This window comes from Ammospiza caudacuta, chromosome 3 (assembly GCF_027887145.1).
Source record: "Ammospiza caudacuta isolate bAmmCau1 chromosome 3, bAmmCau1.pri, whole genome shotgun sequence".
Lineage (NCBI taxonomy): Eukaryota > Metazoa > Chordata > Aves > Passeriformes > Passerellidae > Ammospiza > Ammospiza caudacuta.
In genome coordinates, this window is record NC_080595.1 from 118,922,350 (window position 1) to 118,934,716 (window position 12,367).

General features: G+C 70.1%; 2 protein-coding genes and 1 non-coding gene across 3 annotated transcripts; 1 reads left to right on the forward strand and 2 right to left on the reverse strand.

Moving 5' to 3' along the window:
- Nucleotides 1-74: 74 nt before the first annotated feature.
- On the reverse strand, nt 75-4,735 carry SLC5A6 (solute carrier family 5 member 6). Its single transcript, XM_058801251.1, has 15 exons — nt 4,397-4,735; nt 4,158-4,223; nt 3,789-3,840; nt 3,646-3,713; nt 3,406-3,560; nt 2,967-3,107; nt 2,280-2,409; nt 2,122-2,210; nt 1,920-2,032; nt 1,761-1,828; nt 1,528-1,614; nt 1,247-1,434; nt 786-889; nt 599-720; nt 75-462 (listed from the first exon to the last, which is right to left on the reverse strand). The coding sequence occupies exons 1-15, from the start codon at nt 4,724-4,726 to the stop codon at nt 313-315; spliced, it is 1,863 nt and encodes a 620-aa protein (XP_058657234.1). The 5' UTR covers nt 4,727-4,735; the 3' UTR covers nt 75-312.
- A 2,288-nt stretch (nt 4,736-7,023) lies between these two features.
- Nucleotides 7,024-11,241, forward strand: ATRAID (all-trans retinoic acid induced differentiation factor). The gene is made up of 7 exons (XM_058801252.1): nt 7,024-7,191; nt 7,648-7,778; nt 8,066-8,137; nt 8,896-8,967; nt 9,186-9,307; nt 9,421-9,521; nt 10,536-11,241. Exons 1-7 carry the CDS (start codon nt 7,105-7,107, stop codon nt 10,638-10,640), a joined length of 690 nt encoding a protein of 229 aa, XP_058657235.1. The 5' UTR covers nt 7,024-7,104; the 3' UTR covers nt 10,641-11,241.
- A 351-nt stretch (nt 11,242-11,592) lies between these two features.
- LOC131556405 (U1 spliceosomal RNA) lies at nt 11,593-11,756 on the reverse strand. The gene has a single exon (XR_009274641.1). It is a non-coding gene; the product is annotated as a U1 spliceosomal RNA (small nuclear RNA).
- Nucleotides 11,757-12,367: the final 611 nt, after the last annotated feature.

The window sequence follows — 12,367 nt, forward strand, 5'->3', positions numbered from 1 at the left end:
AACCATTTATTGGGGAACACCGAACACAAAGACAGGCGCCAGGGCTCGAGGGCACACAGCCCCGGCCCCGGAGCGGTGTGTAAGGCACGTGGCTGGCCCGGGGGCACCACACAACGTCCCGGCCTGCCCAGGGCGGGGGGCACCGCTCCGACCCCCCGGCCGTGGTCCCAGAGCCCCGGGCGGGGCAGCCCAGCAGCGTCCCGCCGTTCCTCGGCACCGCGGGCACGTCCCGAGGTGGTGCTCCAAGGGGGTGCCAGGACCCCCGGCTGTGTGAGGAGGGCAGGGGGTGCCCAGGACCCCCGTGCCGGGCTCTCAGAAGGAGGTTTCCTGCACGGCGTAGAGCGGGGTGCCGGCGCTGCGCACGTAGCCCTGTCCCTCGTCCCCTTGCAGCTCGGGGCCGGGGGCGGACAGCCCGTTGGGCACCCCGTGGCTCTTCTCCGAGCTGTCCCCGTGGCCAGGGGCCTGTGGGGACACAGGGGGGCACAGGGGGGCAGCAGGGGCAGAAGGGGCATGGGGGACACAGGGGAGGCACGGGGGGGCACAGGGTACCCCCACGTCCCCCCTTTCCCCGGGGTTTTGGGGGGGGTCTCTCCCTCACCTGGGCAGGGTCGGCTGCCCCGCAGCAGAGCCAGTGGCGGACTTTGGGGGGCAGGCAGCAGAGCAGCCAGGGCAGCACGGGGGAGATGGTGCGGGGGTCCAGGGCCGCGGCCGGCGTGGGGCCTGGGGGTGCAGGGCCGTGAGTGGGGCAGGGGCACCGGGGCAGCCCCCCAGCACCCCGCACTCACCGGTGAGCAGGCTGACCAGCACCCCCACCACGATGACGGTGGTGGAGTTGTGGGCACTGTACCACATGTAGGACAGGCTGTAGAAACGCTGCAGCCCTGTGGGGCTGGGGGACACGGTGTGAGCAGGAGGGGTGGAGCAGCCCCCTGAGACCCAGCACACACACCTGAGACACTTCACACCCCCCTGAGACCCTGCACACCCCGCACACCCCCCTGAGACCCTGCACACCCCCCTGAGACCCTGCACACACACCTGAGACCCTGCACAACCCCTGAGACCCAGCACACACACCTGAGACCCTGCACACCCCCCTGAGACCCTGCACACCCTGCACACCCACCCGAGACCCTGCACACCCACCCCACACACACCACATACCCTGCACACCCACCCCACACCCCACACACCCCACACACCCACCCAAGACCCCGCACACCCACCCCGCACACCCAGCACTCACCTCGGGGGCGGTGCTGAGGTGGGGGGCAGCAGCGTGGCGGCCAGCACAGTGCTGAGGTTGCCCACGGTGGGGAGCGCCGTGCTGTTGGCCGGGGGCACCCCGCTGGCCCGTGCTGTGCTCTGCAGGAAGCTGCCAATGCCCACCCAGAAGGCCATGGCCAGCCCGGCCAGCAGCCCCACCACGGCTCCCTGTGACAGGGACAGACAAGGGCACTGGGGAGCCCCACAGCTCCCCACGCAGCCATGCAGGGCTGGGGACACTGTCTGGGCCAGGACACTCACGGTGGGGTTGGCGCAGGGGAAGAACATGCCCAGGCAGAAGAGCCCCAGGAGCGGGCCCCCCACCATGCCGAAGATGCTGATGGCCGCCTGTGGGGACACGGCCCTCAGCCCCGTGCCCTGGGGACCCCGGGGGTCCCTCACCCCTCTGGGGTGCCAGGGCCGGGGTCCCTCACCCCTCTGGGGTGCCAGGGCCGGGGTCCCTCACCCCTCGGGGTGCCACAGCCCGTGCCTACCTGCAGCACGGGTCCCAGCATGGAGGACACGTACGCCATGCCCAGGCAGAGCAGCCCATAGCCGAGAGCTGGGGAGGGGAGGGGGCTGTCAGGGCAGTGCTGGGACCCCCCCCAGCGTGCCAGCCCCGCGGCTGCCCCCCGGGCACCCCCATCGCTCACCCAGCAGCTTGGAGAGCAGCGTGGCCCGCGACTCCGAGAGCCCGGGGAGGTGCGGCCGCACCAGGTCCTCCATGGTCACCGTGGCCAGCGAGTTGAAGGCGGAGGAGATGGTGCTGGGGGGGACAGGGAGCAGGAGGGGGCTCGGCCGGGACCCCTGAACACACCTGAGCACACCTGAGCCCCGCCCAGGGCCGGCACTCACCTGAGGGCGCCGCTGAACAGGCAGGCCACAAAGAGCCCGGGCAGCCCCGGCAGGTCCCGCAGCACGTCCATGACGAAGAACAGCACCAGCTGCGGCAGGAGGGGAGGTCACTGCAGGGCTCGGGGCAGCGGGGGACACGCGAGGGGCTCTCAGCCCACCTGGTCAGAGGAGGCAGGGCGATGGCCGGGCGCCAGCGGGTGCTCCAGGTCGTACACGAACATGACGAGGCCCGTGAGGCAGCTGAGGCACAGCACGATCTGCTGGCAGGGGAACACGGCGTAGCAGGAGCTGCGGGGCCGTGGGGCCGTCAGACAGGGCACTGGTGGGGCCCATCCCGGCTGGGGGAGCCCAGCTCAGCCCCACTCACAGCCCAGCCCAGCCCAGCTCGGCCCAGCCCAGCCCAGCTCGGCCCAGCCCAGCCCCTGAGTACTCACAGCCCAGCCCCACTGACAGCTTGGCCCAGCCCAGCCCCACTCACAGCCCAGCCCAGCCCAGCCCCACTCACAGCCCAGCCCAGCCCAGCTCGGCCCAGCCCAGCCCCACTCACAGCCCAGCCCCACTGACAGCTCGGCCCAGCCCCACTCACAGCCTAGCCCAGCCCAGCCCCACTGACAGCTCGGCCCAGCCCAGCCCAGCCCCACTCACAGCCCAGCCCAGCTCGGCCCAGCCCAGCCCCACTGACAGCCCAGCCCAGCCCAGCCCCACTCACAGCCCAGCTCGGCCCAGCCCAGCCCAGCCCAGCCCCACTCACTCACAGCTCAGCCCAGCCCCACTCTCAGCCCAGCCCCACTCACAGCTCGGCCCAACCCAGCCCAGCTCGGCCCAGCCCAGCCCCACTCACTCACAGCTTGGCCTCGCGCTCGCTGCGGGCGCACAGGTAGCGCTGCACCTGCGCCTGGTTCACCCCATACAGCGACAGCATCATGAAGATCCCGCCCACGGACAGCGACCAGAAGGTGTGCCGCTCCAGGGGGTTGGGGTCCAGGCTGTGGGGAGCACGGGGGGGTCATGCTGAGGGTCCTCACTGCCTCCCCATACCCCAGGGGAAAGAGGGTAACAGGGGTGGGCAACACCAGCACTGCAGGGTCCCATTCCCCCAGCCCAGGCTGCCCCAGGTGTCCCAGAGCAGGACAGGGGGTTGGTTTCCCCCAGCCCAGCTGCCCCAGGTGTCCCCAGACCAGCCCAGGTGCCCCCAGAGCAGCCCAGGTGTCCCAGAGCAGCCCAGGTGCCCCCAGAGCAGCCCAGGTGCCCCCATGGCAGCCCAGGGTCCCGGGGATGGCTCACTCGATGCCGGCGATCTTGCCGTGCTGCTCGGCCACGCGCCACACTCGGGCCATGCCCCCCACCCGCCAGGCGCCCACCACGATGACGGCCACCTGCCCCGCCAGCATCACCAGCGTCTGGAACACGTCTGTCCAGATGACAGCCTTGAGGCCACCCTGTGGGGACACGAGTGTCAGCACGGGGTGGCAGCGCTCGCCTGGCACGGCATGGCATGGCACGGCACAGGGAGCAGGGACTCACCAGTGTGGTGTAGAGGGTGCAGACCAGCCCCATGGTGAGCACGGCGCTCCAGAGGTCAAAGCCCGTCACTGGAGGTGGCAGAGGACATTACTGGGGTGAGGGGCAGCACCCCCAGCATGGCCCCACACCTGTCCCCATCCTACCTGCGTTGAGGGCCAGGGCAGGAGCGTAGAGCACCACCCCCATGTAGATGACCTGTGGGGAGGGAGAGCAGTGCTGAGCTGTGCCCAGCCCCCCAGACCCTGCAGCCCCACAGCCCCTGCCCCACAGCCAGCCCCACAGCCAGCCCCCCAAACCCTGCAGCCCCACGGTCCCGGCCCCACAGCCAGCCCCCCAAACCCTGCAGCCCCACGGTCCCGGCCCCACAGCCAGCCCCCCAAACCCTGCAGCCCCACGGCCCCAGCCCCCCAAACCCTGCAGCCCCACGGCCCCAGCCCCACAGCCGGCCCCCCAAACCCTGCAGCCCCACAGCCCCAGCCCCCCAAACCCTGCAGCCCCCCGGCCCCACTGACCATCTGGAAGATGAAGGTGATGGTGCCCAACATCCGCACGGTCTTGTTGAAGCGCAGCTCCAGGTACTGCCAGGAGAGAGGTCAGGGCACCTGACTGCAGAGTGCTCTGTGCTCCCGCGTCACCTGCCCTCCCTGTGTCCCCCCTGCCCTCCCCATGTTCCCCCCTGCCCTCCCATGTCGCCCCTGTGCCCTCCCGTGTCCCCCCCGTGTCCCCTGTCCCCTCCCGTGTCCCTGCCCACCTCGTAGGTGCTGGTGATGCGCAGGCGGTAGAAGACGGGGATGAAGATGTGCGCGGGGATGAGCAGCCCCAGCAGGTAGGAGCAGCCCAGGAACCAGTACTCGGTGCCGAAGCGAAAGATCTCGGCGGGCACGCCCAGGATGGCCACGGCCGACTGGAAGGAGGCGAGCAGGGACAGGGCCACGGGCAGGCAGCCCATGTCACGGTTGGCCAGCAGGAACTCCTGCACCGTGCGCTGCCGGTCGCCGCTCAGCGCGTAGAAGAGCCCGATGGCGGAGGAGAGCACGAGGAGCAGCGCGAAGATGCTGTAGTCGATGGCCGTGAACTCCATGCCGAGCGCGTCCCCGCCGCTGTCCCGCCGCTGTCCCGCCGCTGTCCCGCCGCTGTCCCGCCGGCCGCATGGGCGCACCGGAGCCCGCAGCGCGTCCCGAGCGGCACCGGCGCGGCGCTGCCAGCTGCGGGAGCGCCGTGTCAGTGCTGCGGGACCTTGGCTCGCTCTGCTCAGCCCCAGGGAGCCAGAGCGGGGAAAACGCCCGTCCCTCCTCCTCCTCCTCCTCCTCCTCCTCCTCCTCCTCCCTCTGGGCCGGGCTCGTCCCCCCGGGCCACCCCACCTGCCCCGCCGAAGGAAACTGGAGAGTCTTCAAAGAGCACCGAGACAATGGCTGCACAAACAGTCCCACCCGGACCCCCGCAGCACCGGCACCGCCGGTCCCGGCGGAACGGGCCAAGCCCAACACGGCCGCCTCCGGTGCGGGACAGCCCCGGGGCCAGCGAGCCAAAGGCAACAGGGCCACCCCCGGAGCCGAACGGCCCGGAGCCCGCGGTGCCGCTCCCAGCGAGCCAAATCCAGCCTGACCCAACCACCGAGCCCTGCACGGCCCCACCAAACCCGGCAGCACCGGTCCCACCGGCAGCCGAGGAACCCAGCCCAACCGCTCCAGCAGCACAGGGCCCCGTCAGAGCTGCCCCGGCACAGAGGGACGGGCAGGGGGCGGCTGGCACGGACAGACGGACGGGGGGCACCTGGCACGGACAGACGGACAGGGGGCGGCTGGCAGCCTCAGGGCAGCAGCCAGGTGGGGCAGACACCTGAGCATCCACCCTGAGCCCTCTGACCCTGACCCCCCTGTGCTCTGACCCCGGTCTGGCTCCTGAGGAACAGGAGGGGACAGCCGGGCACTGCTGTCCCTGCCTGCCCCCGCACCCAGAGGGCATCCAGAGGGCACCTGGGAGCAGCAGGTGCCACAGGGCTGTGGCAGGATAGCCCCTGTCCCGGCCTGGGAGGGGGAGCAGGCTGAGGGGACCCTCTGTCCCAGCAGGGCAGCCTTGGGGGCACAGGGAGGACAAGTGTGGAGCGGGGGTGGCAGCCAGGGAGTGGCACGGTGCCCACCGTGTGCCACGGTGATCCCTGCAGGAACGCTTGCCTGGGGAATGCTTGGTGGGATTAGGCTGAGCCCCTCCTGGCAGCCCTGGCACAGCCTGCCCGGGCCTGCCCGCCCCACAGGGCCGGGGGCAGCGGCGCTGGCACGGGGCTGGCACGGGGCTCTGAGCGTCAGCAGTGCCAGGGTGGGGAATGGGGTGAGAGGGCAGCGCCTGTGCCGCCACCAGCCCCGGCCTGTCCCTGACCGGGACGGGCGCCACGTGCGGCAGCTCATGGCCAGGGTCCAAGGTCGCTCCCCGCGTTCCCCGCGCAGACCAAACACGGGCGGGAGGTCACGGCGCGTCCCCGGCGGGCACGGCACAGCCCAGCCCAAGGCTCGGTGCCCCTCGGCGCCGCCTGAAGCCCCGGTGTCCCCACACCCCGTCCGTGGTGACCCCCAGCCCTGCTGCCCCTCGCCCAGAGTGCGCCCCACAAACGCAGCAGTGCCAGCCCAGGCTCTCCCGGCCCCAGGGTGTCCCCAGGGTGTCCCCAGGGTGTCCCCGCGGGGTGAGCCCGCTGCCCTGTCCCGGCCGTGCCCAGCCCGCCTGCCCCGGTGCCCCGCTCCTCACGCTCCATCACAGCCTCCCTGTCACCCCGTGCCACCGGCGCTGTCCCCGGTGCCCTCATCCCGGGGCTCTCTGGGGCTCTCCTCGCCTTTCCCGGTGTCCCCGGTGTCCGCGGTGTCCCTAACACGGGGCTCCGCTCCCTGTCCCCGCTGTCCCCAACCCGGGGCTCTGCTTCCCCTCTCCGGTGTGCCCGGCGGCCGCAGCCGGGGGCTCTGCTCCTCGCCTCCAGCGCTCCCAACCCGGGGCTCCGCTCTCCATCCCCGGTGTCCCCATCCCGGGGTTCTCCTCCCCGTCCCCATCCCGGGAGCCCCGGTCCCCGCCGCCCGCAGAGCGCCCGGTGCCGGTGGCGGGAGGCGGCAGTGACCTTGTCCCGGGGGCCCCGGTGCGACACTCACCGGCGGCGGCAGCACTCTCCACATGTGCCGCCGCAGCCGGGGCGCGCCGGGATGACGCCGGGGCAGGCGGGGCCGCTCCCGCCGCCGCTTCCGCCGCTGCTGACGGCATCACCGGGGGCCCGCGGGGCTCCGCTCCGGTCCCGGTCCCGGTCCCCATCCCCATCCCCGGCCCCATCCCCGCCCTAGGGCGGTCACCGCGCCCCGGTGCCCGCGCTGCCGGCGCCCGCCGGGGCCTGGCTCGGTTCCAGAGGGCGCCCGGGCCGTGCCGGCGGGGGGGGGGAACGGGCACGGAGCCGCCGCGCCCGCTCGGGGTGCCCGGTGCGCGGGGATGAGCGGGGCCGTGCGCGGGTTCGCGCTGCTGCCGCTGCCGCTGCTGCTGCTGCTGCTGCTGCCCCGGGCCGCCCGCGGGGCCGCGGTGAGCACCGGGAACGGGGCCACGGAAACCGGGGAGGGCCGGAAACGGGGGCTCCGGTGGGCGCAGGGTGTCACGGATCAGGGGTGCCCAGGGGTCAGGGAGTGCCCGGTCCGTGAGTCCCCGGTCGGGGCTGTCCTGAGGCCGGGGTGCCCGGTTTGGAGGTGCCCGGCTTGGAGGTGCCCGGTTTGGAGGTGCCCGGCCGTCGGGGAAGCCGTGGGTCGCCCTAAGGCCAGGGACGTTCTCCTTCTCCGGGGAGCGCCGGTACCGGGGGTTGGGCCACGCCCGGGGAGGGATGCTCGGGACCCTGGGGATGCTGCCTGTGCCCCCTGGACCCGGGGGATGCTGCCTGTGCCCCCTGGACCCGGGGGATGCTGCCCGTGCCCCATAGACCCGGGGGATGCTGCCCGTGCCCCATAGACCCGGGGGATGTTCCCCATTCCCCCTCGGCCTCCCCAGGTGTGCGGGCTCTGCCCGGGGCCGCCGCGGAACGGCTCCATCGTGTCCCGGTTCTGTGAGTCCCGGCGGGACGCCGAGAGCGACGGGCGCTGCTGCCGGGAGCGGGGCCCGGCCCCGGGGCGGCTGCTGGGGTACGGGGGCCCGGGGAGGGCGGGGATGCCCGGGCTGGGGGGATCGGGTGCTGGGGGGTCGGGGGCTGCATGGAGGGGGATGGAGGGTGCCGGGATGGGTCTGGGGCTCGCAGCGGTGCCAGGGGAGTGGCGGGGCTGGGCAATGCCCGGGTGGGGCATCCTGCGTGGTGATGCGGGGGGATCGGGTACAGGCCGGGGCTGAGATGGAGCTGGGGGTCACAGGGGCCTCAGGGAAAGTGTGGGGGACAGGCACTGCTGCTGTGTGCCCAAGCACTGCCCCTTCCCAGGCTGGACCTGAGCAACTGCTCCCTGCAGAGCGTTCCCCCGGGACTGGCCGAGGCCACCGCTGCCTTCGTCCTGTGAGTTCCCTGCTTGGGGCAGGTTTGGTGGTGGGACATTCCCTGGGCCCAGCACAGGGCTTGGGGCAGGTTTGGTGGGGCATTGCTGTGGGCCCAGCCCAGCACAGGGCTTGGGGCAGGTTTGGTGGGACATTGCTGTGGTCCCAGCCCAGGGGTTGGGGCAGGTTTGGTGGTGGGACATTCCCTGGGCCCAGCCCAGCGCAGGGCTTGGGGCAGGTTTGGTGGGACATTCCCTGGGCCCAGCCCAGCACAGCCCAGGGGTTGGGGCAGGTTTGGTGGTGGGACATCCCCGTGGGCCCATGCTGGCACGTTGGATGAGCCACATGGTCACACCTTGGCTTTTGCCACAGTCGCACGGTGTCCTCGTCCCCGGGCGGGGGAGACAGCACTCAGGGAGCTGCCACGTCCAGGGCTCAGCGTCCAGATGAGCCCAGCGAGCCGTGCTGGCCCTCAGGGCACCGTGACACCTCGGCTTGGCAGGGTATTTGTTAATGACCAAGCACCGTGACACCTCAGCTCCTCAATGTTTTTGTTAATGATCAAGCACCGTGACACCTCAGCTTATCAGTGATTTGGTTAATGACCAAGCGCTCCCTCTGCAGCTCTGCAGAGACCTTTGAGCCCTGTGGGGCTGCAGGGCTGCACTCCCAGGGCCTGGGGCGGGCAGGGGGCGCTGGGGGCATGGGCACCGCCTGAGTTCAGTGCGGTGCCAGGGGTACTGTGGTACAGGATGGCACTGAGGCTCCGTGTGCTTGCAGGGACCTGAGTGAGAACCCGCTGACAGCCGTCCCCAGTGCTTCCTTCCGGGGCTTCACCCGCCTGCAGAGCCTGTGAGTGCTGGGGGAGCGGGGCTGGGAGTCACCACGGTGCCCACACTGAGCTGTGCCCGGGCTGGGCTGTGCCCACACTGAGCTGTGCCCACACTGAGCTGTGCCCACAGTGTGGTGCCCGTGCTGAGCTGTGCCCGTGCTGAGCTTTACCCGTGCTGAGCTGTGCCCACAGCACGGTGCCCACACTGAGCTGTGCCCACACTGAGCTGTGCCCACAGCGTGGTGCCACCAGCGCTGGAGTGCCCGGGTGGGAGTGACGCCTGGCAGGACGTGACAGTGGACAGGAGCAGCCGGCTGTGCCAGGGGCAGAGGAACCTCTGCAACAGCTCCGAGCAGCTTGGTACAGTGCGGGGCTGGCACTGGGTGTGTGGGGCTGGCACGGGGTGTGCGGGGCTGGCACTGGGGCCTGGCATTGGCCCTGACCCCCTGCTCTGCTCTGCTCTGCCCTGCCAGCCTGGCCATGTCCTGAAAACTCCGTGTGTGCCCCCAACGGGCCCGGCCTCGTCCAGTGCCTCTGTGAGGGTCCCTTCCATGGCTACAGGTGCCTGCGAGAGGTGAGCGCTGTGGCACTGCCCTGGCTGTGTGAGATGGGTGCTGTGGCACTGCCCTGGCTGTGTGAGGTGAGCACTGTGGCACTGCCCTGGCTGCGTGAGGGCACTGCCCCGGCCCCTGCCTGTGTGAGGTGAGTGCTGTGGCACTGCCCTGGCTGTGTGAGATGGGTGCTGTGGCACTGCCCTGGCTGTGTGAGGGCACTGCCCCTGCCCCTGGCTGTGTGAGTGCTTTGGCACTGCCCTGCCCCTGCCTGTGTGAGGTGAGCACTGTGGCACTGCCCTGGCTGTGTGAGGTGAGCGCTGTGGCACTGCCCTGGCTGTGTGAGGTGAGTGCTGTGGCACTGCCCCTGGCTGTGTGAGGTGAGTGCTGTGGCACTGCCCCTGCCCCTGCCCCTGCCTGTGTGAGGTGAGCACTGTGGCACTGCCCTGGCTGTGTGAGGTGAGTGCTGTGGCACTGCCCTGGCTGTGTCAGATGGGTGCTGTGGCACTGCCCTGCCTGTGTGAGATGGGTGCTGTGGCACTGCCCTGGCTGTGTGAGGGCACTGCCCCTGCCCCTGGCTGTGTGAGTGCTTTGGCACTGCCCTGCCCCTGCCTGTGTGAGGTGAGCACTGTGGCACTGCCCTGGCTGTGTGAGGTGAGCGCTGTGGCACTGCCCTGGCTGTGTGAGGTGAGTGCTGTGGCACTGCCCCTGCCCCTGCCCCTGCCTGTGTGAGGTGAGTGCTGTGGCACTGCCCTGGCTGTGTGAGGGCACTGCCCCTGCCCCTGCCTGTGTGAGATGGGTGCTGTGGCACTGCCCTGGCTGTGTGAGGGCACTGCCCCTGCCCCTGGCTGTGTGAGGTGAGCACTGTGGCACTGCCCTGGCTGTGTGAGATGGGTGCTGTGGCACTGCCCTGGCTGTGTGAGGTGAGCACTGTGGCACTGCCCTGGCTGTGTGAGGTGAGCACTGTGGCACTGCCCTGCCCCTGGGCCCTGCCTGCAGCAGCAGGGCAGCCCGGGTGCTCACTCCTGTCCTGGCAGGGCACGTTCCCGACGCTTCTCTTCGGAGGAATCCTGGGCACCGCCACCGTGTCGCTGTCGCTGCTGCTGTGGGGCACGCAGCGGAGGAAGGCCAAGAGCCCCTGAGCAGGGCAGGGCGCCGTGCCTGGGCTGGAGGCTCTGGGCACCATTAAAGCTGCAGGTCCTCGCCGTGTGTCCGTCTGCTTCCTTCCCAGGAAAATGGGTGTGGGGTGGAATCCATGGGAGGGGGACCGTGCAAATTCCCACTGCTATAGATACCGATTATGATGTTGGCTTTCCGCAAATATTAAAATGGGTTTGTATGGGCAATGTTAAAGTAACTTTGTGATATAGTTTTTACTTCTGTTAATAATTAAGCTTAGACATAGTAGTGCAATAGCTGACATCAGTGTGGTTGTGTTAAAACGCCTGCTGGGATGGGATAACATCCGATGAACACAGGATGAGCACGCCTGATACAGATCTGCCAACCATCAGCACTCACCGTCTGAGGACACCGTGGACCGAAGCCCAAACTGAAGGAGATAAGAAGGAGCCAAAAGCACAGCCAAGAAACACACACGCTCTAGAAAGGCAGATCAAAGGAGGGGCATGTAAAATAGTTCCTGGAAAATGGAAACTCGTTTATGGATATGCATAAGGGCCATGAATATGCAACAGGCTGATGTCATTAAAAGGTATTTCAGGGGTATCCCCGAAGATAACAGGGTGCTCTTGGCTGAGTGCAACAATGCCCCTGGCTGCATTAACCTTTGCTCCAGGGTCCTCGTCTCCCATTGTCCTTTATGAAACCTTTAAAATTTTCATAGGAGAGTGAACGTGTGGTCCTCAGCACGCTCCCCACGCTGGCTGCGCGCTCGGGGCTCGGGCCAGAACGGGGGGGAGCGGGAGGAGCGTCTGCACCGGGAGGTGCCCGCCCACCGTCACCGCTGCGGCCGCGGGGAACGGGGGAGGACCGGGAGCCGGGGGGGCTCCGAGAGCTGGCAGAGTGAGAAACACAGCGGCTGCAGCAGACACTGATAATTTATTAATTCAGTCTATCATTAACCAGGAACACCAGGGGAGAGCGCGAACGCAGTCCCCCACTACCACAAATTATGCAGTCGAGTTTCCCGCATTTGGGGAAATCGCAGGGGTCAGCACACCCGGAGTGCAAGGGATGAGCCTCGCCCTGGGAAAACCACCTGCCTGATCATGGTGTCTCCCCTGCCAGGTAAGTATGCCCCACCCGCCCCGCCGCCCGCCTGCCCCGCCCAACGCACGCCCGCCCAGCGCACGCCCGCCCCGGCCCGGCCCCGACCCCGCCCGGCCCTGCCGCGCTGCGGCCCGGCCCGCACGGCCCGGCACGGCCCGGCCCGCGCCAAGCCCGCGGACGCGCCGGGACAGCGCGGGCTTGGCGCGGGATCGGACCCGGCATGCCGCGCGGCGGGCACAAATCTGCATGGACACGCCCACAACTCCCCTCAAGCCCCGCCCCCTGCGGCCCGGCCCCGCCGGGAGCCCCGAAACCGCGGAGCCGCTGCCTCAGACCGGGCCGGTTCGGGCCGGGCTCCGCTCCCGCCGCTGCCTCAGACCGGGCCGGTTCGGGCCGGGCTCCGCTCCCGCCGCTGCCTCAGACCGGGCCGGTTCGGGCCGGGCTCCGCTCCCGCCGCTGCCCCGGGCCGTTCCTGCTCCGCTCCCGCCGCTGCCGGGGCTCGGGGCCGCCTCTCCCGCTGCCGGAGCTCCCTCTCCCCGGCACTGCCCGCTGCTGCCGCGCCCCTCCCGGTGCCCCCGCTCCGCTCCGCCCGCTCCTCCCGGGTCTCCCGCTCCCTCGGGCACGATCGGCCGGGCGA

Bases quoted from the DNA above. Each gene is read 5' to 3' on its own strand.
- SLC5A6 (XM_058801251.1), bottom strand. From the start codon at position 4,726: ATGGAGTTCACGGCCATCGACTACAGCATCTTCGCGCTGCTCCTCGTG. The intron at 1,615-1,760 runs GTAGGCACGGGC...GTGTCCCCACAG, and splicing joins TGCTGGGACCCGTGCTGCAG to GCGGCCATCAGCATCTTCGG. The intron at 890-1,246 runs GTGAGTGCTGGG...CGTGTCCCCCAG, and splicing joins ACCTCAGCACCGCCCCCGAG to CCCCACAGGGCTGCAGCGTT.
- ATRAID (XM_058801252.1), top strand. From the start codon at position 7,105: ATGAGCGGGGCCGTGCGCGGGTTCGCGCTGCTGCCGCTGCCGCTGCTG. The intron at 8,968-9,185 runs GTGAGTGCTGGG...CTGTGCCCACAG, and splicing joins TTCACCCGCCTGCAGAGCCT to CGTGGTGCCACCAGCGCTGG. The intron at 9,308-9,420 runs GTACAGTGCGGG...CTGCCCTGCCAG, and splicing joins CAACAGCTCCGAGCAGCTTG to CCTGGCCATGTCCTGAAAAC.